The following is a 23907-nucleotide window of genomic DNA, read 5'->3' as shown; positions in this document are numbered from 1 at the left end:
TAAAGAGACTATATAATAAAATATAATTAATTTGATATATGAATAGTAAATGACATGAATTAATTGTAATTGTTCTGTAAACTCCAGTAATGCTTTGTAACTTATTCTGGCGACGGATATGGGTTTGGGGTGTTACAGTTAGACACTATAAGGCTTTTATTTGCCTTAGCTACTAAAAAGTAATGGAAAGTGCACCAATTAGATGTTAAATCTTCTTTTCTTGAATGGTTTTCTCAAGGAGGAAGTTTTCATTGAACAACCAAAAGGGTTCAAAGTGATTGGTGAAGAGCACAAAGTTTACAAGCTCATGAAGGACTTGTATAGCCTAAAATAGGATCCAAGGGCCTGGTATAACAGAATCGATGCCTATTTGTTAAGGCCTTGGGTTTGAAAAGAGCATCAGTGAACCTACTCTTTATGTGAAGAAATCTGAGAATGAGACCTTGTTGATTGTATCATTGTATGTGGATGATTTACTAGTAATTGGTAGTAGAAATGAGTTGATAGATGAGTTCAAGAAGCAGATGCAAGATATGTTTGAGATGACTAACTTAGGGGAGATGACTTACTTTCTTGGTATGGAGATAAATCAGACTCAACATGCCATCTTTATAGGTCAGCAAGCATTTGCTTTGAAAATTTTGAACAAACTCTGCATGACAAATTGCAAACCTGTTAACACTCTAGTGGCACAAGATGAGAAACTCTCCAGCAAAAATAATCAAGAAAAAGTGGATGAGAAAGGGTATAGAAGTCTTGTAGGTTGCCTGCTCTATTTGACAGCTACAAGGCCTGAAATTATGTTTCTAGTCAACCTTTTATCTAGGTTCATGCACTACTGTAATGTTGCTCATGTCAAAGCAGCTAAGAGGGTCCTAAGATATGTCAAAGGTGTTGGAACGCCGACACCCCCACGGCGCAACAAAAATTAATACATCCGGCGATCCAAACCATGGATCCATGTGTGAGGAACAAATCAGGGTGAAATAAGGTTTCAAAATTACCGAATCTTTATACTGAGTAGACAGTGACGCCTCGACAACGAGTATTCTGATCTACTATCGAACCAAGCCACAGCCTTAGTGACTCCGGCCTCTACGTAATCCACCCAGTTGACAATGAACGGAAGAAATCCCCAAAACTATTTTGGAGAAAAAAATTTGCTTGACGGCTGCTAGACTTTTTTAAGCAAAGGAAAAACGAGATTTTTAATTTTAGGGTTTTTTTTAAACATGCACACCTAACCCTCTTATAATTGGTATATATATAATGAATCATAATTCATTAAATATTTATTCAAACATAATAATCATAATTGAAATTAAATAAATATAACAATGTTTTAAACCAAAAATTATAATTACATTAATTATAATAATGATTTTGGTAAACTATATTTATTTGAATTTATATCTGAACCAAATTCATATATTAATAGAACTATGTTCTCATTATGTACAACAACCTTGTACATATGATATGTTCGATATTTGATTACCCAATTAAATTAATTCTATAATTAATTTAATTCATGTGACAACCAAACACAATACCAACAATGTTTTATTCCGCTCATTTCAACCATAGGGTGTGACCCTATAGGTTCTTGTAACATTAGCAGTAATACTAGAAATATTCTAATGTTACAAACAATGAGTGGCATCTACCAATGCATCATTGCTACCTAAGTTACAAGAAATCATGATTCGACATAACATTTTGTGATTAACCTTTCATGCATTAATCCTTAAGTCCTTTATCTTTGGATTGGACACAAGTCATGAAATAGTCACACTTGCATAGTCCAACCCATGTTCCTTGATATCTTGAGTAGACTATGATATACAAATAAGTATGACATCTCATATCAGCTTATTTGAGTACGGCCATGCATTTCTAGTCTCACTCAATCAAGTGGCCTAAAATATTACTCTTATTATGTAGGAGAGACTTATCCTATATTGATCAACCATATCCCTCTACATAGATCGTGGTATATCCAACATCAGCCTTTATAGAACAACCAGTTACGGTGTACGTTTGACTGTATCAAAATATACAACTCACTATGTTGGGATAATGATGATCTCAAGTCTGAGGATCATATACATATTAATCATTATGAGTAATGTTGTGACAATTACATAATAATCCAAGAAACATACTCATAACGGGTCAGTCCAATATGTTGTTCGCTAACATACATATTCATGCATTGATTTTGATTCTCCATATCAATGGCAACTCTTTATCATCAAATCAACTACATGTTAGTCTTAATGCATTATTGTTGTCCTAGCCAACAATAATACTTGATTTAGGACCTTTTAAGAATAATCATATTATTCTCAGGACATTATTATAAAACAATTTATTTATACACACAGAAAAGAAACTGAAATAATAATGATAACGCCTTCTATTAATAAACATGATAAATCAAGTATGTTATTACAACCATCTCATGATTGATCTTTGGGCATACTCTAACAAAAGGAATTCGTAACTTTGGGGTAAGGTTTGTGAGAACTAAAGAACTCAAGCTATTGGGATACTTAGATAGTGGCTGGCCAAGCTCTGTTGATAAGTCAAGAGGCTCTGTTGGGATACTTAGATGTGAGAACTCAAGAGGGTCCTAAGATATGTCAGGAGTACTATTTTTTTGGAGTTCAAAGAAGCAACAAATTGTGGCTCAACAACAGCAGAAGTAGAGTATATTGCAGCTGTTACAGCTATTAATCAGGTCATTTGGCTAAGGAAGCTTTTATGTGATTTGAATGAGAGCCAAGATGAAGCAACTAAAATCAAAGTGGATAATCAGCCAGCTACTGCCATAGCAAAAAATCCTGTGTTTCATGGCAAAACAAAACACTTTAAAATCATATATCACTTTGTTATGGAAGTTGAACAACCAAAGGAAGTCAACTTGATCCATTGCAAATCAGAAGATCAGTTTGCTGACATTTTAACCAAGCCTTTTGGGACTACAAGGTTCGAGAATTTGAGAAGAAATATTGGTGTTTGCTGCATAAAAGCCAAGAAGGAGTGTTGAATAATGGCTAGCAATGCAGCAGCAAAGATGTTTTGGAGCTTTGCCATATCAACTATTTTGTTTCTTGTTTGCAACTAGTCTAGTTCACTTTGTAATCAGTCTTGTTGATGCACAAAGACTAGTTAGCTGATTAGTTTGATAATGTAGTAATGTTTAGGTGTTGATTTATCTGATAAGTTAGTTCAATGTTGTTAGTGAGAGTAGTTATGTATTTGGTAACTCTTTGTAACTTAAGAACATTGTTTTAATGAAATTCAGTAATAGAGATCATTTGATCATCTTCTTTAGTTTCTTTTCTTTCATTTTTCCTTTCTTTTGTTGTTGATAACCACAATAGAACTCAACAATCTTCGATGGAGGGTGTTCCTGATTCTTCCAAACTAATAGGTTCCTATAGAACCATAAACTCCACAAGACCACCAGAATATGGTTCCATTGCAGACTACCAGCAAATGAAAAAACAGAGGCAATGAAATCCTTCACAGACATCTTATACAATTGTCTTTAGTGATGCACTCTTTCTCTTTCAATCGGCCTTTGATATAAAATTGCAAACACACCTTCACAAGAAATCCTTCACCTTTAGTGGCAGCTTAGCATTCCAAATCGTTTGCCAAGAAAAATCCACAACATGTACCGCAAGAGCATAACAGGGCTTAACATCAAACACCCCATTCTTACTATAGTGCCAAATTTGCTAATCATGTTGCCAAATTTCCTCGGTGCATCGTAAGGCGATAAAAGACCATCAACAAGGGTAACATTCCAAGCCTTAACATTCTCCGTGAGTAAATCACTAACTCGCAAACATTTCATATCCGATAAAGGCTCTGAATCAATAAAAAAATTATTATCATGGGAACCTATGAAATGCCGCCCATCACCCAATCTCTGTTATACTCCTTTAAAAAGCAGATGCTTTGTAATAAAAAAAATACTCCTCCATAAATAAGGGATTATTCAAGGAAATCAAAATGTCAAAAATATCTACCTTTCAGGATTCTACGGAAAATATCATCGTATTATTTTATTATAATTATATTTAAAATAAACTATATATTATATAATTTTGACTCACTAATAATAATTATGCAACGTTGTCTTTTTATTATTAGTTTTTATTTTTATTTAATTATTTTATATTATGATCATATCCCATATCCATATTATGGCTAACATTATCGACTCTAATTCACCACATCTAGATAACTGATAAATTATTAGTGAATCATATTAAAATAACTCAATGATAAATTAATTAATTAATTTTAAATATTATTAAATCTAAATGTAACTATTATCTTCTAAAATGTTATTTTGAATATTTTCACAATGAAATGGAGGCATTTATCTAGTTCTAATAAAAAAAGATAAATTGTACAATTAATCGCTTAAGTATTAGCGTGTTTCTATTTTGGTCATTGAACTACAAAAGTCTTCAATTTTGTCATTAACAATATATTTTGTTTCTCTTTTAATCACATCCCATTAAATTGTTAATGGAAATGGTGAGATGACCTTTTTACTTAATATAATAACATATTTAGTCTTCAACATTTGCCTATTCTATTAAATTAACTTTAATTTTAAATAATTCAATAAATTTAGCTAACAATTTAATTTTCAAACATTTATAAATTTAACCCTTAACATTTAAAAAGGGATAAACTACACCCAAAGTCACTAAACTATTAGTAAATTTACATTTTTATTACTCAATTTTAAAAAGTTAAAAAAATAATCAGTAAATTATTGGAAAGTCTTCATTTAAGTTGTTGGGCTGTTAAAATTACTGATGTATGGTCTTTTCTTTTTGCATCGCCTGCACTAATCGAAAGCTCTCTTTTTCCTTTTCTTCTACAATTTGGTTTTTTTTCATGAAACAGTTTTATACGTTACGAATCTACGAACCAAAATCCAAACAGTTTTCTTTTTCAATCTCTAACATTGACCATCAAATCAATTTGAATCTAAGATATGTTCTTTTACTCATTGATGGATATTGATCCATTTAACCAATCATATAATCTTTGCTTGGAGCTCGCTAACTAGATTTAAAAAAACAAGACACTTAACAGCTTAATGACTTAAATAAAAACTTTTGAATAGTTCAATGAATTAAATGAAAACTTTTCAATAATCATTTTGTAATTTTTTAAAATTGAGTAACCAAAACGTTAATTTGTTAATAGTTTAAGTAGTTTGAACTTAAAAAAAACAAATTAAATAAACTTTAAACGAGTACTTGCATTAAAAGAGGATAATGCAGGAAGTAGAAAAACAATACCGAGTGGTGCACAACACGGCACGTCATACAGAATGCAGTGTGGCGATGAGAAAATAAAATAGAATGTTGTTCGTCTAACAACGAACATAACGGTCTTTGTAGTTCGAAACCAAAAGAGATGCTGCTATCCAATCCTGCTTTTGCAGTGTCTTCAACCCCACATCGGATGGTAAACGACTCGCTTCTTCATCTCTTTTTTTATGTTTCTTCGAATATTAATGTTCAATGCCCCCACACCACTCGAATTAACTCACTACCTACGAAAAGCTGTAACACTCTCTTTGATTGGTTATTGATTTAGAGAAATATCCCATTTCTTGATGTATATAGATGAATACCTCTCAAATCATGTGGACTTTTTTGCGTAATGGTTAATTAGTTTGAACCACCAAATTGTAGGTTTTTCAGTCCAGAAGCCATTGGACTGAAGCAGAAGCCAACGCAAATGCGGTTATAAAAGGGAAAATTGGTTTGCACCAAATAGTAGGTTCTAGAAGGAATCTCAAGTTTATAAGTCGTTCAGTTTCTGAGGGGGAAGCCTTGACTGAATATGATACTCCATTCCCCAATGATTACATTGACCTTCTTAAACAAGTAAGCCTTGGGTATCTTATTTTAATACTGTATCTTACATATATATAGAATAATCTGTCATGCAATTTCTAAGATAATTTCTTGCAACTATCGCTGCTGTAAAATCTTATTATTCCTTTGGAATATGAGTGTCAAATAACAGGCAAAAAGGGCAACAGAATTGGCTTTGAAGGATGGCAAACAGTTGATGGTGAGATAGATAGCACTGTGTAATAATTGGAGAGTTTAAAGGCAAATTACATGTTTCAGTCTCAATATCTAGTTCGTGACATACAAATATCTATTGCAGGAGATTGAATTCCCAACAGCTGGACTTGGATCTGTACCAGGTTCTTCTCTCCCCTTCCCATGTGTCTTTTCTCTTTTATTTTTGAACTTATATATATTATATGTTAACTACACATACAAGGTGACGGTGAAGGAGGAAATGAAATGACTGGAAGTATGCAGTTGATTCGTGAATTTTGTGACATTTTGGTAGCTCCAGAGAAAGTTACACGAACCAGAATAGTAAGTGCCAATAGCAAAGTGTATTTAATGTGAAGAGGGAGGCACAAAACAACTGTAAGGCCTAACTTATTGCTTATATAATTCATAATAATTTATGTCTGCTGTTAAGTTTTCAGTTTTTCCCAGAGGCAAATGAAGTTAAATTTGCAAGACAAGTGTTTGAAGGAGCTTCTTTCAAATTAGATTATCTAACAAAACCATCCTTCTTCGAGGATTTCGGTTTTGGTGAGAAAGTGAAAATGGCAGACAGGGTAAAGCCAGGGGATGAACTGTTCCTTGTTGGTTATCCTTATTTTAACGTCAATGGTAGCTTATCGAACACCCTGAATTGTTTTCGATGTGTACTCCATGATGCTTTTATGTAAGGTATGCAATCCATTATGCAGAAATGATTGTGGTGGAAGAGCTTTACAAGGAAGCTGTAATGAACACCAACAGGAAAATGATTATATTCAATGGAGAACTCGACCGTATCAGATCTGGATGTATCCTTTCCTTGGCAACTCATCCATAGTTTTTCAATCATTTAGATTTCAAATGATAGCTTAAATTGTTGTCCTTGAATGAATGAGCTAAGATTATCCATCTTTTTTCTATCCTAAGCTGGCAGCACTGACCAAATCCCTCCTGCCCATGATGGAGACTGTATATTACATACATAACTTCAAGGGACGAAATGGAGGGACACTTTTCAGGTTTGCTTCATAACCTTTTTTTTTCTTGCTGACTGAATTGTCTTGAGCTTTTTCACGGCTAAATGGAACAACTGGTGCTTCTCTTCAATTAGGTGCTATCCAGGTCCTTGGAGAGTGCTTAGAAGGATGGGGAATAAGTACTTTTGTGTGCACCAGCAGGAGAAAATGCCATCCCTCAAGGAAGTTGCTTTGGATATTCTCCCTGCTGCTTGAGATTTGGGAATTTCATGCTTACCATGTGGCATCAATTACACCCTCCACCAGCTATTACCACCAGATTCCATCACTACACGTATCCCTCCAGCAAGCATAGCATGATGTAAATATGACGGTGAAAATGTTCAATAAATTAATTTCTTTTCTGGAAGAGGAAAACAGTTGAAAACTTCATTTTGGGAAATAACAGCAGCCTCATCTAGCCTCCCTACTGGCTACTGGTTATTAATAAACATCATTCGTTCAGGTAATAAGTTACCCTCTTCTCTCTTTCTTCTTCAGCACATATGATACTACTACATTCCCATATGGCCATAATCTTTAAAAGAAAAGAGTTGGAAGAAGGGTAAAACTGATATTTGCTTGATATATATTACATTAAATGATGACTAACAATCCCATCATCCTTTCTTATCCTCTTCATCATCTTCCATTTTGTTCCGAAGATATTTTTGGATTTATTTTTTCCTTAACAAATAGCCCACCAGAGAGAATAAACAAGCTTCCTGACGTCAGAATTCCATTTTCCTTTCACTACTTTGGAAAAAAGTATGACATCTTCCTGTAACTGTTAATGACAGAATGCCAAAGAGATTAATATATCAGAACAGACGATTCCTATAAAATCAGCTGTGGTCAAAATAATCATGATGGATCCACATCAAGCTTTGGAACTATGGCCGACGATAGCTCTATATGTGAAGCACGAACTGCACCAATTAACCGTTCTGGCAGCTCATCCGTTGTGTTTGCCTAAGGGGGGGAAAGAAGAGAACATGCAACTACTTTTAAACCAGCATATATATAAACCAAGTGAACCATAAATCACAAATGTGAGTTAATGCCTCATGCCTAATTTCTAGCTACAATAAGCAATGGCCCTAGACAGCCCTTTGACATGCCATTAATAATGAATACAATGTGTACTGCAACAGTGATTGCTTCAGCTTGTGCTGTTTCCTATTAAATCTCTTTGCTTGCAAGCCAGCATATATTCTGGCAATCAATAATAAAGCAACAAATTTTCTGATAAAGATTTTTGAGACAACTGATGTTTTAGAACCATACCTGTACAAGGAAAGCCATGTCAACCACCAATGTCCTAATTACACCAGTTACAAGCCCCAAAACTCCATTAGCAACGGTAGAAGAGCCTATGTCAATATCAACCTACAGTGAGAAAGAAACAAGAAAACCATATCAGTAACAAACACTAACAAGTCCACTAATTATCATGTTGTCGCCTTTTTTGTATTAAGAAGAAGAGGGAAAAAAAAGACATTTATTTAATGCTACATTGAAGTACTAAAAATTTCTTAAGGATGCTTACTTCTAAGTACTTGGGACCACGGATATAATTGCAATCAACTGCTTTACCCAACAAACAAGGGGTGCTACCAACACTCTGCCGCACAATCCATGATCCCTGCAAGATTCGATGTGAACGATTTGAGAACAAGTTTCAAAGGAGAAAAGAGAGAAATAGAACTAAGGCAATGCCTAACGCTCACATTTTTTCTTCAGAAAAACTTAACCTCACTGGAGAGAATCCCACCATTTAATCCATAAACAATTCCCATGTTCACATTTATGATAGGGCAAAGGCATTAAAGCAAATAGGAATGACGCAACTTTGGACAATTTTAAAAACCAAAGGCAGGTTTGGTCAACTAAAGAGAACTTTGCCCCGGCCAAAACTAAAGAACAAACAAAAACCAAAAAACTCAATTTGGCTTAAAATTGAAATTGGAAAAGTAAAATCAGAATGGGACTTCAGGTAATGATACAGTACTTAACCCGGATATATCCTCAAATAAACAAACAAAATAATTTATAAAATGTTATTTCAAATGGAAGTATTAGCAGGACCACTTTTTAAAGATACGGAACCTGTATAAGCAACGGTCTACTTCAAAAGACAATAATATGCCAAACTGTAATTTAAGGCAGCTATGCTGGAAACACACTGACCGATTTTTAATACACGCTTTCAAGTATGATACACAGGCAAATCCGATGTGGTTGGGTTGAAACTTTTATAAAGCAAAAGCACATATAATATGACCAACGAACCTTGTTATGTCTTTTAATGCATACATATTCATGCTTGCAAACATAAAAGGAAATAAAAAAGCTTGAGAATAAATTGAGAACATGAATAGGAACCGATGCATATTTATGGATTCATGGCATTCAATAATGCCAGGTCGGGGAACATGAAATTGATTTTAACATGCATCAGTGCCAAAGGTATTTATGGATTTGGATTCCACTTGCTAAATAAATTGTGAGAATAAAATGCACACACTATGTATGAATTAGTTATAATAATATATTTCAAAGATAGAAGATGTTCTTCGAATTCACAAATTCAATACTAAATAGACATTCAATAACTCCTTAAATTTGAAAAATAATCATGAAGGTTATATTTGAATGCAATTTCTACACATTTTACACTATTCTTACGATCCAAATTTATTATTTAAAATTCAAGTTCTCAAATAGATTCTTAGTGTTCATGAAGTACAGAAGCTTTTTTGAATAAAGTACTAATTGTTTCTAAGATGACAAAGTCCGGTGTGGCACCCTAATAGACAAACGTCAATGAAAGACAAGAATTGTAGAGGCACAATTAGAATGAAGACTGCTTCCAACTGTCTCAATCACCATGATTTTAACATTTATCTGAACACAATGAAGAAAAATACCTTTGGCACTGATGGAATAAGCTTCAGCCTGCTATTGCGGAATTCATCATCACCATCAACAAATCGCTGCAAAAGAGATCCAGGTACTAATTCCCTCGTCACAAAATAGAATACCATACTATAGTGTGTCGAACCAGGAACCTGAAACAAGATCAACATTATCCACTCAACATTACCATTAGTCTAAGATACAATACCACCTGCATTTTGAAGGCTTACTTGAAAATTAAAGATCAAAGAGAAAAACCCCTTTTCTGAAGCAACCTACAAAGACAGAAACAACGAGGAATCAAAGACCCATAAAATACACTCCATATTGGATTTCCTACATCAATAATGTTTATAGCGACAAAACAAGAACTGAAGAAGTGAGGCTTAGGCTCTCACAAGCAACTAAGGTGAACCGTCAGTTTAGATTTAACACAACCAAATAAAGAAACTTGGTCAGGGACAAACATGGTTTTGTAAGTTCAATGTGATTCCCTACTCATTCCCTATTTCCTCTAGAAAAAGGTATCATGTTCATAGTAGATAACTGGTTCAAGTTTATCCTTATCATTTCCATCAAAAAAGGCATCCTGTTTAGCTTGTACAGAATCTGTCATGTATAATTTATCTATTCAAGAATGCGGATGTGTTTATATGTTGTGGATTTTATTCCCAATATGCTAATAGAGTGGGTGGCCAAAGGAACGATTTTGCAACCTAACTAATTGACCTAACAAGTAATTTTTGATATGCCACTGGCATACCCGAATACAATTTGAATAACTACTATGCAAGTTGTGGAGTTACTACAGCAAGGTATGCAACTCAAAAAATAAAAAGTAAACCAATCAGTTCCAGTGCAACCAGATTCCATATGTAATAATATGCTCAACATGATTCCTAGTAAAGGCTTGAACGACATTGCAGAACTGACAAATCATGCATATCAAATGGAGCAGGAATCACTTAATATACCGACCAGATACAAACACAGGCAGACAACATTAAATAGGTAACAGACTCACTTGTGCAGCACAACCTTGACGCCTGGCAACATGATCCATTCTTTTTGAGTCTTTGAACCAATCAACAGCAACAAGATCCATTAAATGCTTTCCTGCAGGAATCTTCATTGCATTTTTTTTTTGGGGGGGGGGGGGAGATAACATAACAAAGACCTTAACATATCAATTTGGATGTAAAAATAGTAATCAGAAGAAACAAACACAAGAATGCGAACCTTTGTTTTGTTGTAACAAAAATGCTTGCTACGAACTCTGAAATTGTTACCATCTGATATTCTCCAACAGTCACGAGAGTTATCACGGTCATCACGCCGTAGATTACCAGAAAAGCATGACAAATCAATTTTCTCAATTGGTTCTTCTTCCAGGGCTTTCATTCATAAAAAATTTAATTAATTAATTATTAAATAAATAAGTTGTATACTTGAGATGAGAAGTCAGTCTATAAGTTTAAACTTTTTTATCTAATCACATCAAAATGAAACAATGTAACATTATTAGGACCCACCTGTTCTTTTGACATGATAGTCACTTCTAGTAGGATATGGCTGAAATTTTGAGGGAAATAAGAACCCGTAGTTAGGAACAAGTCAAAAAGAAATTATATAAATGATTGTGGTAATACAAAACCTCTTGTTCTGCCTCAAGCATTTGTTCTTCGTCCTCATCAGAGTATTCATCCATCAACAAAGAGTTTCGGCTTGCAGCATTCATTTGATAAAGAGAGGGGGCAGGGGGAACAGATAACTCATCTATCTTTCGAGTTTTCTTTAAGGAAACTGAAGATGAAGCCATATTGACCATAACTGGGATTCTAGGAGGGGCACCTCTTTCATCTGTTTGGGCAAACCATTCACGCAATCCTGTCATAAGAGGTAAACAACAATCTTAAAGGGGTAGATGGACGGAGACTAAAACAAACATGATTGGAGTGAAATTTTCTTAAAATCTCCTCACACCCCTCACACGATTTCTTTTTTCTTCTTCAAGCTGTTTATTTGGACGGGAGTGGGAGATCAAGATGCAAAACAGACTGGTATCACAATAAAAAACAAGATCTTTTCCTTTTTCTTGACATTAGAATTAACAAGAATAAAATGAAGTAAACCATGGAAACAAAAAAGCATCCTGTATTTCAATGGATGTCAAATTGCCAGAACACTATGAATTTTTAACAGGCAATTTTTATAAAAAAAAGAAAAAAAGAAAAAAAAAAAGAACTCACCAGCAACACTATTTAACATCTGAAGAAGACAGTGTTGCTGAAATGCCGAAATACAACCCACACCCCATCCTTTTAAATCAATCTGCATGAGATGCTGCACCTGCGTTCTGGACTTCCCATTTCGAGATTTCAGGGGTGAAATGTTGAACCCTCCACCTGAGAAAATTAGAAACAAATCAAATACTCATCTCTCTAGTCTCAGCACAACCAGTTTATTCGCAAAGAACTTACTCTCAACATGAGCCCGCACATATCCTGGTTGTGGACCGCAATTCTCATGCTCCCTAGAACGAAATAATACAACTGCACAATAACAAAAACAAGATAAGGAAAGGGAGATTTCAGAAGCTAGACAAATAAGCATGCAGTTCAATATGTAAGTAAATCTAAATAGACTTACCATAACTTCCATCATCATTTCGGCGCCAATAACGCACATAGCAAAGGTCACGGGGCCAGACAAACCTGCAAAAAAAGTTGCCATAAACTAAAAAAGTTGCCATACTTAGTGAAGGAAGAAAAAATAAAAATTCCTTTTGGAAACTGAAGCATAATATTTAGAAACATTTTACAAGGTTGCATAAGTAATCCTCAATGAAGTGAACAAAGTTGTAATAGACCTTGGACAAGACCAATAGAAGGTTCACTCCAATAACAGTAAATTTTCAAAACTTCCTTCTCTGTCATCTAGAAACAACCATTTATGTACATACATACATGCAAGTACCATGCATGGTTTATATGAAGAATAAATTTTAGATGGAAAGATCATTAAGTCTTCACCAATCTTATTGACTGCTCATACTAGATTACCAAGCCAATACTTCTGCAAAGTACCAAAGCTACAGGGGCAACACCCCTAATGCAAAAATCTTCAGTTCTTGTAAACACAACAGCACATCCTTGTCTCTCTTCACTCAATCCTTTTTCTTACTTCAGTTCTTGCTTGCTCGGTTGTTCTTCTTTCTTTTCATTGTATTTCATTGATGCAGTGAAGTTTCATCTTTTCCGATTTCTTCTGATGCTTATACGCATCCAACAATACTAGACTTAACCAGTCCATTTTGGGGATTTTCTGAATACATTGAATAGATAAAATATATTGGCAACAATCAAGGTTAGTATCACAACAAAGAAATATGCCAAAAGGAAGTCCTTTTGTGTACTCCTAACAAGTTTGGTTCCAAAACAGAACAATATGCTGCCACTGCTTCAAAAGACAAATTATCAATAAAATGAAAGCATAAAAATAAACAATTTAAATTGGAGAGAAAATATTACATGCTGAACCAGTCCAACTGAAGCCTGTGATAAAGTATAGCTGTATGCCCATCTACCTCCTCAACTAAACTACCGTACTGAAAACTACAATCCCACCTGCGGAAATTAGATACTATAAATATGAAAAATGGCAAGCTCACAAAATATCTAAAATTAAGAAGTCCCATGAATTCTTTTGATAAATAAAGCTTTGCATTTTTGTCTCAAGAAACCTACTCAAATCGAGTTCCATCCATGCTCATTACAAGACCAAATATTTCCTCACACGTAGCTTCCACAACACCTACAGCCCTCATAGCCTTACTACAGCTCCTTGGCTACATAAAGAAAATGTAAGTGATTCTTAACACCTAAAACATCTTTATACACGGAAAAAAATAAAATATATATAAATACAAGGCATGAGGCTCGTACAAGGTAATCGACTTCAAGAAGCTCTTCAAAAATGCGAAGTCCTGTCATATCAAAGAAAAGGATCGGATTCAGCAGGATCCATCAACACCTCTGCAGTATTGAGATAATTAAAATACCCTTCCACCACAAATTTCTTTTTGAGATATCTGTACCTGGATTTAACTTTAAAGCCAATAAAATGGAATAATCAATAAAAAACTAACCGTTCTGGCATTGAAGGAGGCGCCAATGTTTTCTAGAAAATGCTTGGGAATTGGCATTTTGATTTGATAATTCTGAGTCAAATTCCTGTGTCCAGTCCAATATTGAATCTGGAGGACCTGGCATTTTCATAGAAATGTTGAGTTTCAGAAAATTGACCAAAATAGTGAAAAGTAGAAGAGAAAAGGAAATCAATTGAGAACCATTTCCAATTGTTGTTCTCCTAAGCAAAGTTTTTGGAGGAGCTTCATCTTCATCCTCCTGGGCACTGAACCTTAAGGGAAAAAAATTAAGAAATCAAAAGTTTGGCCAATGACCAGTAATCACTTCTCTTATTGTTAACCAAAAACTGAAACTTGGAGAATAAAACCATCTTCAGTATTTTCGCCTTAGATGGATCTGATCTGTGTGGGTGAGACTCCATTTATTTATGAAAAGTTGGATAAAAAATTATCTATGGAAGAAGTGAAAGGAGATGAGTGGCTGTTTTATTCAACAAGGCTGTTCAGACACCACATTATTAGGAAGAGAGAATAATTCATGGATAAAATTGATGGAACTTAAGTATAATATGGGGTTGATGATCAAATGGGTGTTTGGTTAGATGAACTTAAAATTTTATTAAGTAAAAGGTTTTTGAGCTTATGAAAAGATTATTGGAAAAATTTTGTTCTAAATATCCAATACATTATATTACTATAAAATATTCATATTTTAAATAAATTTTATCCATTTGAAAGAACTTTAGCACATATTAGTTTTCATTCAAAAAATAACAAAATTACTTAATATATATGTATATTTATATATTTATTATTTTTTAAGTCTCATATCCATGTGTTGTTTTCTTACTTTGGAAATTGATGTGTCCACATGTCTGTGCCATGGTGTACCCATGTACAATATCCGTTTATGATACAGGATATGTTTAACCACTTTATAATCATCTATGTCCAGCAGATTACTTAAAAGGCCTGAGATGATATTTAAAATAAGAAAACGTATTACCTGTTCCAACTTCCAACCATGAAATATTTTATAATTTATCTATGCTTCTACGAGTCGCAAATAAAACTTGGGACAATTTAAGATGTGTGAAATCCAATAAAACATAATACCTGTTTTTATCACAACTAATTACTCTGATCTTCCCCCATTCATTTATGACAGTTACTCTCTACCCAGAGGATTTGATCCAAAGACTTCAAGGCACTGAGGTAGCTGGCCTATAGCCAGCCTGTCTCACCACTAAAATAATAAACATTCACTTCTATCGACATGCCTAGCCAATGGCAAATAGAAAAATAATGATAAAATTGCTACTTACTGACTTTCATAATCTGATGAAGAAGCATTCCTCCCATTATCCATTCCAGATTTATATTCAAAAGAAACGTATTTGTTGCCATTGGCCATTTGTGAATCTTGATGCTGAATAAGAAAACAAAATGTGACTAGCCAATTTTAATAGTCTGGGTAACAGATTAATACGTAGACACAGTGTATTTAGTTCACCACAAAAATTGTGACCCTATACCATTCAACAGAAGTTGGTGAAAGAGAATCAACTTCAAACACCAATCTAGAACATGGAAGGAAAGCAGAAATTAAGTTAAAGAGTCAGAGATGCACCTGATCAATCGCAGACTCTATTTTTTCCTTCCAGATTAGGGCTTCCTGGATGTTGAATGCTGCCATCTAAAAAGAAGAATGCAGGCATGGATTTATTTTAGGTCCCCAAAATTCAAAGGCATAAGATTTTGCAACTGGATGTACGGGACACAACGATTGTGAAAAGAAACACATGGCTCAACGAGGCCAGTGTAAGATATGCTAGCACAATGGGAGAGTGACACTGGATAGCAGTATCACTTCAAAAGCAGATATCACTCTAGTTCCATCACGAAAAGTTTTCAGTGCTATGCAACAATTATATCCTTGCAATTGTGAGGCTAACTTAATTAGGAAAAACCAAACCATCAAGAACAATCAAAGTTGACTCCAAGTATAGTCTACATGGTAAAACCAAGTGCAAAACCAATCTATACTAATCTGACTTAAGTCCTTCAGCAAATAACAGTAGGAGCACTGTACATTTGTCAAAGTACATGCAATAAGTAATTCACTGACAGCAAAGGGTCCATTCCTACAGCCTTCCTTCATAGTGGCAGCTAAGAGCATAAGAGAGAAGATGCCAAAACATGTTTCTCCAAATTGAATAACTAACCAGGCAAGCTTAGATTATTATGCATTAAGAATACACATTCATTTACTATTCCATAGAGTAAAACAAAAAGTACAAACCGTGATTCTGTTGTACTTCTCTTTCTTGTTGTAAACTGACAAAACATAAACCATCTGCAAAACATAGACCATAAATTAAAATGAAACATAAATGACAGTTCTATCGAAAGGAATACATTTCACTGTGTACCAGAGGATAAGTGCTACTTGAATATTACAGTGTGTAATTAGGATTACATGGACAGTCAATCATAAACTGATACAATAAGCAAGGGCCTGCATAGTCTCTTGACGAAAGAAAGAAAAGGAAACTGGAAGGAAGCAGTAAATGTATGAAATAAAATATAAACATTAAATTGGTGAAAAAGGACACTCCCAAGTCACTGGATCACAAGAATAGAACACACAATAGTAATCATTGACAAGAGAATGGCTAGTTAGTTGTAACTTGACGATATGCTTATATATACACATGCAAATACATATATATTTTATATCTATTTATATATGGTGGTCAACAGTCTCAGCTCTCAGCTACCAACAGCAACATTTTGCACTGCCATTACCATTACATACATACAAATATACACAAGGAGACACATCTCACATGTCCATGTTGGGTCTTCAAACCTCGATCCTCCACTCTACAGTTTCCATCTATCAACAAGGTCTTGATAGGAACCTAAATTTGGAAAACGTGGAAACTTTTAATCATTAACAGCAGTGGATTCATTTAGTAATGGAATGCACACACTGCAGAAAAGCAAACAGTCAAAAGAAACAGAAAGAATCCTTAAAGAAAAAGAAATAATACTTCTCTGTTTTTCTTTCCCTAAACTGTAAGAATCTACATATAGCGAATACTTTTATCAACAAGATGCTCCTGATTTTATATAAAGAATTGCAGCATCGGCTGTTCCATTACTAAAATTAAAATTAAATCCACGGAACTGCATTTAATTTACCGTTCTAAAAGCTACTTTTCTCCCTTCTCCAGTCCAAAAAGAAGGCGAATTAAATCTAAGCGAACCATAAAATACTTCGAAAACATGTTTGATTTCCTAAGAAAAATTAAAAACTTTCAAACAAAAATAATTAAAAACCTGACTATCTTGTGGCTTTCTCTTGTAGTAAGCTAGAAGCCGATTTTCGAGCACGAAATATCGCATGTGTATGAAGGATCGTCCGATCTTCCTTCGACCATATCTCACCATCCATCCTTCGTACACCACCTTCGACATTCCTGCCCTCTCAAAATCAACCACCACCAATAGAATTTCCAACTCCTAAGTCCTCTGATATCTCGTCGTCCCTCACTTTATCGTCAAAATCGCGAAAACGGTAATTCCTAATTCTCAAATTTGGAATTGGAAGAGTCTCAGGATTCAATTTCGACAGTGCAGTGAACCCGAGAACCGCAAAAAGAGAAATTTAATTTTGTATACTACGATGAAGCAATAACAAAAAAAAAAACGGCAATAAAAAACAGTTAAATGGAAAGAAGGAACAGCAGTAAGTAGGATCAAGTAAAGTCTTCAGAGGTGACTTGAACTCTATGAAGAAGAAGAAGACGACGACGACGAAGAAGACAATAGAGAGCGAATTTTGAAATCAGAAACAATGAACTGATAACATTTTATTTTAATTTTTAATATAAATTATTTATATACATACAAAATATGCGAAAATAAAATTAATTTTTAAAAAAATAGGGAAGAGCCTAAGGAGATATCTAACGCGATGGTGCCGGCATCGACGATGGTTGGGAAATAATGAATACAACGATGTAATTCAAAGTGAGGCGACGGTGCAATTGAGGAGACGGACCACGTAAGTGTGGAAAGAAAGGGCGCACGGAACTAGGAAAACGCCACGTGGATGATTATGATTGGGTAAGTGGGGCAAGTATCTTTAGAACCTTGAAGCTTTGCCAAATCTGATAGTAAAGGCGGGGGGCCTGACTTCCATGTTTACTTTCAGTTTCTGGGCAGTATCTGACAATATAAATTCTCAGTTCAAGAAAATAGAAATATGCTTTGGTCCCTGCTGAAGCGGTTAATTACAAAGAAGTCTTATCTCCTAAGCATGATGATGTTATTTAGGTCAAATTCTGCTATTAATCCTTATGCTATTTGTAAATCTCTGCTTTAGTCCTTGTCAAAGGTGAAGCCAGAAAATTTTCCGTCGGTATATTTTTATGTAGGTTAAAATGTAACTTCACAATTCTAATTTTTCATATCTTTATAGTTTTTAAATGATTAAATCATAATTTATCATCTTTAGGTCAAAATGTAATTTTATCATTTACTAAATTAAAATCTTGTAAAACTTAAAGGGCCAAAGTTAAATTTTATTTTTTTAGGGGGTCGGGCCCTACCGTCCCTTGTCACCGCCTTGGTCCATGTAATCTAATTTAGTCAGTTTTAGCCTTTATACTTTTTTTTATTTTTGCAATTTCAGTCCTAACAACAATAATAGTTAAACTCATTAGGATCAAATTATGTTGTTAGCCTTGCACTATACATTAGTTGTGAATTTACTCCATATTCTTCAATTTGGTTATTTTAGTTCATATATTTTCAAATTTTAAAATTTTAATCTTGTCCAAAACAATAATTTTAAATCCATTAACTAAAATGATATAAATTTTTCGTGAATATTATATGAAAATAATAAGGTGACATGATATTATACATGTGATAATATATTTATCACATAAAATTTTTATAAAAAGTAATTTTGAACTCCAAATTAGAGTGTAAAGACAAAAGTCTATAACTTACACGTAGAAGATGTTATAATAACCAATAATTGAAATTTGACTTATAAATAAACTTCTTGAAACTAGACTTTTAAATCTATTAGATTTAATTTAAAAGGGCTTTGCTCTTGGCATGTCAACACATAAAAGAGATAAAATAATATTTAGTCTTTAAACTTGGCAATTTTATCATATTTGTCTTTGAACATTTTTAATTCATATTAGTCTTAAATTTTGGTAATTTTTCTCAAATTTATCTCTAAATTTGGGCTAATTAAAGTGTGATGACCAGACATTTTGGAATTGAATCATATCATCACTTAAAATTTTTAATTTTTAAAATTATAATTTTACAATAAATTTTTATATTTATATTATTTTAGATTATATATATATTTATAATTTACATGGAAGTACCACATTATCAAATTTTTTTAAAAAATTCTCAATCCCGAAACTAAAGGATGGAAATTAAAAAAAGAAACTAAATTTAAAGATTAGATATTAGTTTAGCCCTAGGAATTTGAATAGACAATATGATGATGCAGCCGCTATCCAAGAACATGTGCTAAACTTGTCATTTTATATAAAGACTCTTTTATTTATTTTCTAGATGAATTTTATATATGGTAGAATTAGGTAGCTTTGTCAAAAAAATTCCTAATAATACTAATAAATAAAGAAAAGTTAAATGGTCCAACATGGCTGAAACACGAGGGAGGGGTGGGTTGCTCTAGTTGTAGTTGAATGAATGAAAATTTAATACAAACATTTAATTCAAATCAACTGTTTGCGAATGAGAAAGGAGAGTTTAAGAAAGGAATAGGATGACCAAATAGTTGATGAAATATATATTTTTTAAAGGAAACTGGGCTTTGATTAAAAACGAAACTAGTACAGAAAACAGTCCAAAAACAAAGAAAAAAAAACCCTAAAAACCCAAACAAAAGTCCAGATTAAACAGCCCCAAACAAAAGGCAAAAACAGCAATGCCAAATCCTAATTTTGAGTTGTCATCTAAACCTTCTAGAAAGAAAAAAAAAAGCTGAAGGGACGCCACTGATGTCGACAGATCAGAACATCTTCTCCGGTAACCGTTAAGAGATCGTCGAACCACTAGCTACCACATCCAAGAGGCTTGATTAACGAACGAGAACCTGTACCCCAACAGAGACGATCAAACTCTTCCCCAACCCCGCGGATTCCACAAACTCTTGAGCTCCTCCCACCTCCAATCCCCACCCCCGAATCAGATCCTTGTAAAAAGATACTTCATCTCCCACACTCATCCGATCGGAAGGCACAACTATCATTATCCACTATTGTCGAAGCAAAGAGAGGCACCCCTCCCGCCTATTAAGCATGATCCCCTCCCGGGAGACTCGCAGCTACCAACAGATGGGCCACCTGATTTGTAGCTCGGGGAACATGCACGAATCAACACCAACGAAACTACACAGCCATTGCATTGATACCTTTGATGTAAGGCCCAAGGGCCGACATATCATGATAAGGAGATAGGATCTTGCGGATCGCCATGAGAGAATCACCTTCAAAAATAGCCTCATGCAACCCCAGCCCCAGAACCAGTCAAATCGCATGATAGCAAGCCAGGGCCTCTGCAGCAAAAGACGAAGGTACATGACCACTGATTGTGGACCCATCACCATGCCCAAATGATCCCTAATGACAATACTCGCACAGGAAGTCTTTGCAGACGCATGGAAAACAACATCAAAGTTCACTTTTACACATGTTAGATTCGGAGGCCGCCACCGCTCAACACCGATCAGTCAACCAGGTAACTTCTCATTCACCGCGTCATATTCCAATAGATAGACCTGTACCCTACGAACAATTAAATGCATTTGGATAATATCATTGTCATGAATCTGTCAATTCCGCGCATGCCATATAAACCACAAAGTACACACCATTTCCCAAATAACCGCACCAGTAGACACAGTGAAAACATACAGTAGCCAATCATGAAATGAGACATCCGATAATTCATTTGGCCACGTAATGTGTAGGGACTCCCAAATATCCAAAATCGAAGGGCAATTGCGAAAAATATGTTCCAGAGTCTCGGCAGAGACACAAGGGCACATAGTGGATGCCCCCAATCTTCTGTTATATAGGTTATAGTAGTTAGGAATAAAATTGTTGAAAATTCGCCATACTATAGTTTTGATTTTTGTCGGAAGTTACAACTACCATAATTTGTTGTAAAATAGTTTATAAGAGTCTGTAGTCTCAAAATAGTTCGAAGAATAAGGAGTCTATAACCACTACAGACATAGAATTCTCCCGAAAGCTCATCCCCCCAACTAAGAAGTCTTCATGGGCATCCTGAGCAAGGGGAATACATAACACCCTATTTGCAATGGCTCAGCCCAGGACACTGGTAAGTCTTTGCTCGTCCTATTGCCTTGAATAATGACTAATGAACTCCGAAAAAAGTAAATATGGGGAACTAACCCCAGTTTGTTGCAAACATCTATCAGGCAAGCCCGAAATCCAAACATCATCCAAGATCCATATATTGGATCCTGTTCCCGCGCGCCAACAAAGGCCCATATGCAACAACCCCTTCGTAGACCAGATACTCTTCCATAGGTAAGAAGGGTAAGCTCTCAAACTAGCATGCATAAAATCACGTGGGTAATATTTTGCTTTTATGGCACAAGCTAACAAAGAAAATAGGTTTTTAATCAAACACAAACCTTGTTTTTCCAACAGAGCAATATTAAACTTTTCCAAATCCTGGAATCCCAAGCCACCATCGGGCTTCAAAGCGCATAGTTTAGGCCAAGCACACCAATGCATACCGCCTTGACCTCCATTCTGCTTTCACCAAAATTGACTAATTATTTTTTTCCAAATTAGTGCAAAAAGATGCAAGTAATAGAAAACAAGACATAGTAAAAGTAGGGATAGCTTGAAAGACGCTCTTGATAAAAACTTCCTTCCCACCTTTAGACAACGGCGTGACACACCAATTTTTGATTTAGGAGCGCATATAGTCTTTCAACCCTTGAAAAACTTATTGTTTAACACACCCTACCATATTAGGCAATCTCAAATACCTCTTAAGCTCAGTATAGATTCGGACCCCTAAACAAGTAGAAATAGAAGCTGCAATAAACTCTTCAACATTGGAGTTGAGATAAATAACGAACTTGTCAAAATTGAGACACTGCCCTAAGGATCACCCATACATGGAAAGAATTTGTTTTAATACTAATGCACCCCCAATCGTGGCCTCCTCAAAAAGTATACAATCATTTGCGAATAGCAAGTGCGAAATCAGTGGGCCTCCACGACTAATTCGAGCCCCATGAACCATATTATCACGTAGCAGTTATTGCATAAGGGAGGACAACCTTTCACAGCAGATAAGAAAAAGGTATAGACTAAGTGGTTCTCCCTCCCGAAGTCCCCGCCCTGGGGAAAACTGACGGCCTACCTCCCCATTCATGGTCACTGAGTAAGTAATAGAGTGATCACAATGAAGAAGAAGATTCACCCAGCGGTTGGAAAACCCCATTTTCAACATCATTTGCTTCAAAAAATCCCACTCCACCCTATCGTAAGCCTTATTCATATTCAACGTTAAGGCAAAGTGACCTTTTGTCCCCTTACTTTTTCATCAAAACACATTAAAGATTTCATAGGCCAAAATAATGTTATTCGTAATCAGCCTCCTAGGAATGAATGCTTATTCGTAATCAACCTCCTAGTAATGAATGCACTTTAAACCTCATCAACACACAAGTGCAAAACTGATTGAAATATATTGACCAGGTCTTTTGACTTGATTTTATACGAGAAAACACATAAACTAATAGATTGAAACTGTTGTCTGCAGGTTCGATTCAAAACTTTCGAAATCAGAACAATGTGAGTAATATTAATTGCCGCAAAAGACATGCCCTGTTTAAGATGCCATGACAATATTCACCAACATTAACACAAGCGATATGCCAACATTTTTTATAAACCAAAATAGGAAGCCCATCCGATTGTGAGGCCTTCGTTGGAGCCATAAATTTCAAAGCAAAAAGAATATTCGCACTCATAAACTAAGCCATAAACGCAACATTCATATTAACAGTAATACAATGAGCAACCTCGCCAAGACACGGCTCGGATCACCCAACCGACCATCCTCCTAAATTAAACAACCAACTCTATTATCCCTCTTTCTCTGGGTGCCGGATTTATAAAAAAACCCTGTATTTCGATCCCCTCAACTTCAACCAATTAACTCGAGCCCTTTGTTCCCAATACAACTCTTTCTTGTTAACCTCCAAATTCAACTCAATTTTTGTGCTCAAAAGCTCGAGTAAAGTCTCATCATCTTTGTCTACCATGTTAACATTTGTTAAATGAGAGCGCATGCGACGTAGATCACCATTCCGACTAGTGCACAAACTTGCGGCCCTTTATTTCAATCTTTAACAAAACAATGATAGTCGATGGGGAACTGCATCCACATTGCTCTCCCAGAGACAACGAATTTCCAGTTCACGAGACTCCTCCAAAATCCACCAAGCCTCAAATCGAAATACTTTACACTATAGCATAATGAGTACACAGTATTAATCAACAAAGGGCAGTGATTCGAAATGGAATTAGGCAAATGCTTGAGTGAAAAAGTCAGAAAAAGATCCCATCACGCTGAATTGGCAACCTCCTAT

At 34.9% G+C, this 23907-nt stretch overlaps 2 protein-coding genes and 1 long non-coding RNA gene across 4 annotated transcripts; 2 read left to right on the top strand and 1 right to left on the bottom strand.

Moving 5' to 3' along the window:
- The first annotated feature begins 5341 nt into the window (after nt 1–5341).
- On the top strand, nt 5342–7608 carry LOC105791864 (protein LPA3). Its single transcript, XM_012620132.2, has 9 exons — nt 5342–5508; nt 5739–5933; nt 6076–6123; nt 6223–6262; nt 6343–6443; nt 6560–6749; nt 6830–6928; nt 7021–7138; nt 7231–7608. The coding sequence occupies exons 1-9, from the start codon at nt 5458–5460 to the stop codon at nt 7349–7351; spliced, it is 963 nt and encodes a 320-aa protein (XP_012475586.1). The 5' UTR covers nt 5342–5457; the 3' UTR covers nt 7352–7608.
- Nucleotides 7609–7861: 253 nt separating this feature from the next.
- Nucleotides 7862–18476, bottom strand: LOC105791863 (protein ENHANCED DISEASE RESISTANCE 2). 2 transcript variants are annotated; one of them, XM_012620131.2, is made up of 22 exons: nt 17547–18472; nt 17051–17125; nt 16504–16557; nt 15832–15897; nt 15527–15630; nt 14403–14473; nt 14202–14318; nt 13999–14039; nt 13801–13901; nt 13585–13680; nt 12704–12768; nt 12535–12606; nt 12304–12459; nt 11709–11941; nt 11587–11626; nt 11294–11448; nt 11079–11180; nt 10285–10329; nt 10066–10206; nt 8685–8780; nt 8423–8524; nt 7862–8107 (listed from the first exon to the last, which is right to left on the bottom strand). In XM_012620131.2, exons 1-22 carry the CDS (start codon nt 17682–17684, stop codon nt 8000–8002), a joined length of 2178 nt encoding a protein of 725 aa, XP_012475585.1. In that variant the 5' UTR covers nt 17685–18472; the 3' UTR covers nt 7862–7999. The 2 variants fall into 2 exon arrangements, 1 of the variants encoding a protein (XP_012475585.1); XR_008198372.1 differs by lacking the exons at nt 7862–8107; nt 8423–8524 and having other exon boundaries at nt 10066–10183; nt 17547–18476.
- Nucleotides 18477–20042: 1566 nt separating this feature from the next.
- Nucleotides 20043–21943, top strand: LOC128042907 (uncharacterized). The gene is made up of 3 exons (XR_008198462.1): nt 20043–21005; nt 21238–21611; nt 21712–21943. It is a non-coding gene; the product is annotated as an uncharacterized LOC128042907 (long non-coding RNA).
- Nucleotides 21944–23907: the final 1964 nt, after the last annotated feature.

The sequence above is a fragment of the Gossypium raimondii genome, chromosome 8 (assembly GCF_025698545.1).
Source record: "Gossypium raimondii isolate GPD5lz chromosome 8, ASM2569854v1, whole genome shotgun sequence".
Taxonomy (NCBI): domain Eukaryota; kingdom Viridiplantae; phylum Streptophyta; class Magnoliopsida; order Malvales; family Malvaceae; genus Gossypium; species Gossypium raimondii.
Note: the sequence above shows the minus strand (reverse complement) of the source record. Positions and strands in the feature narration are given on the sequence as shown.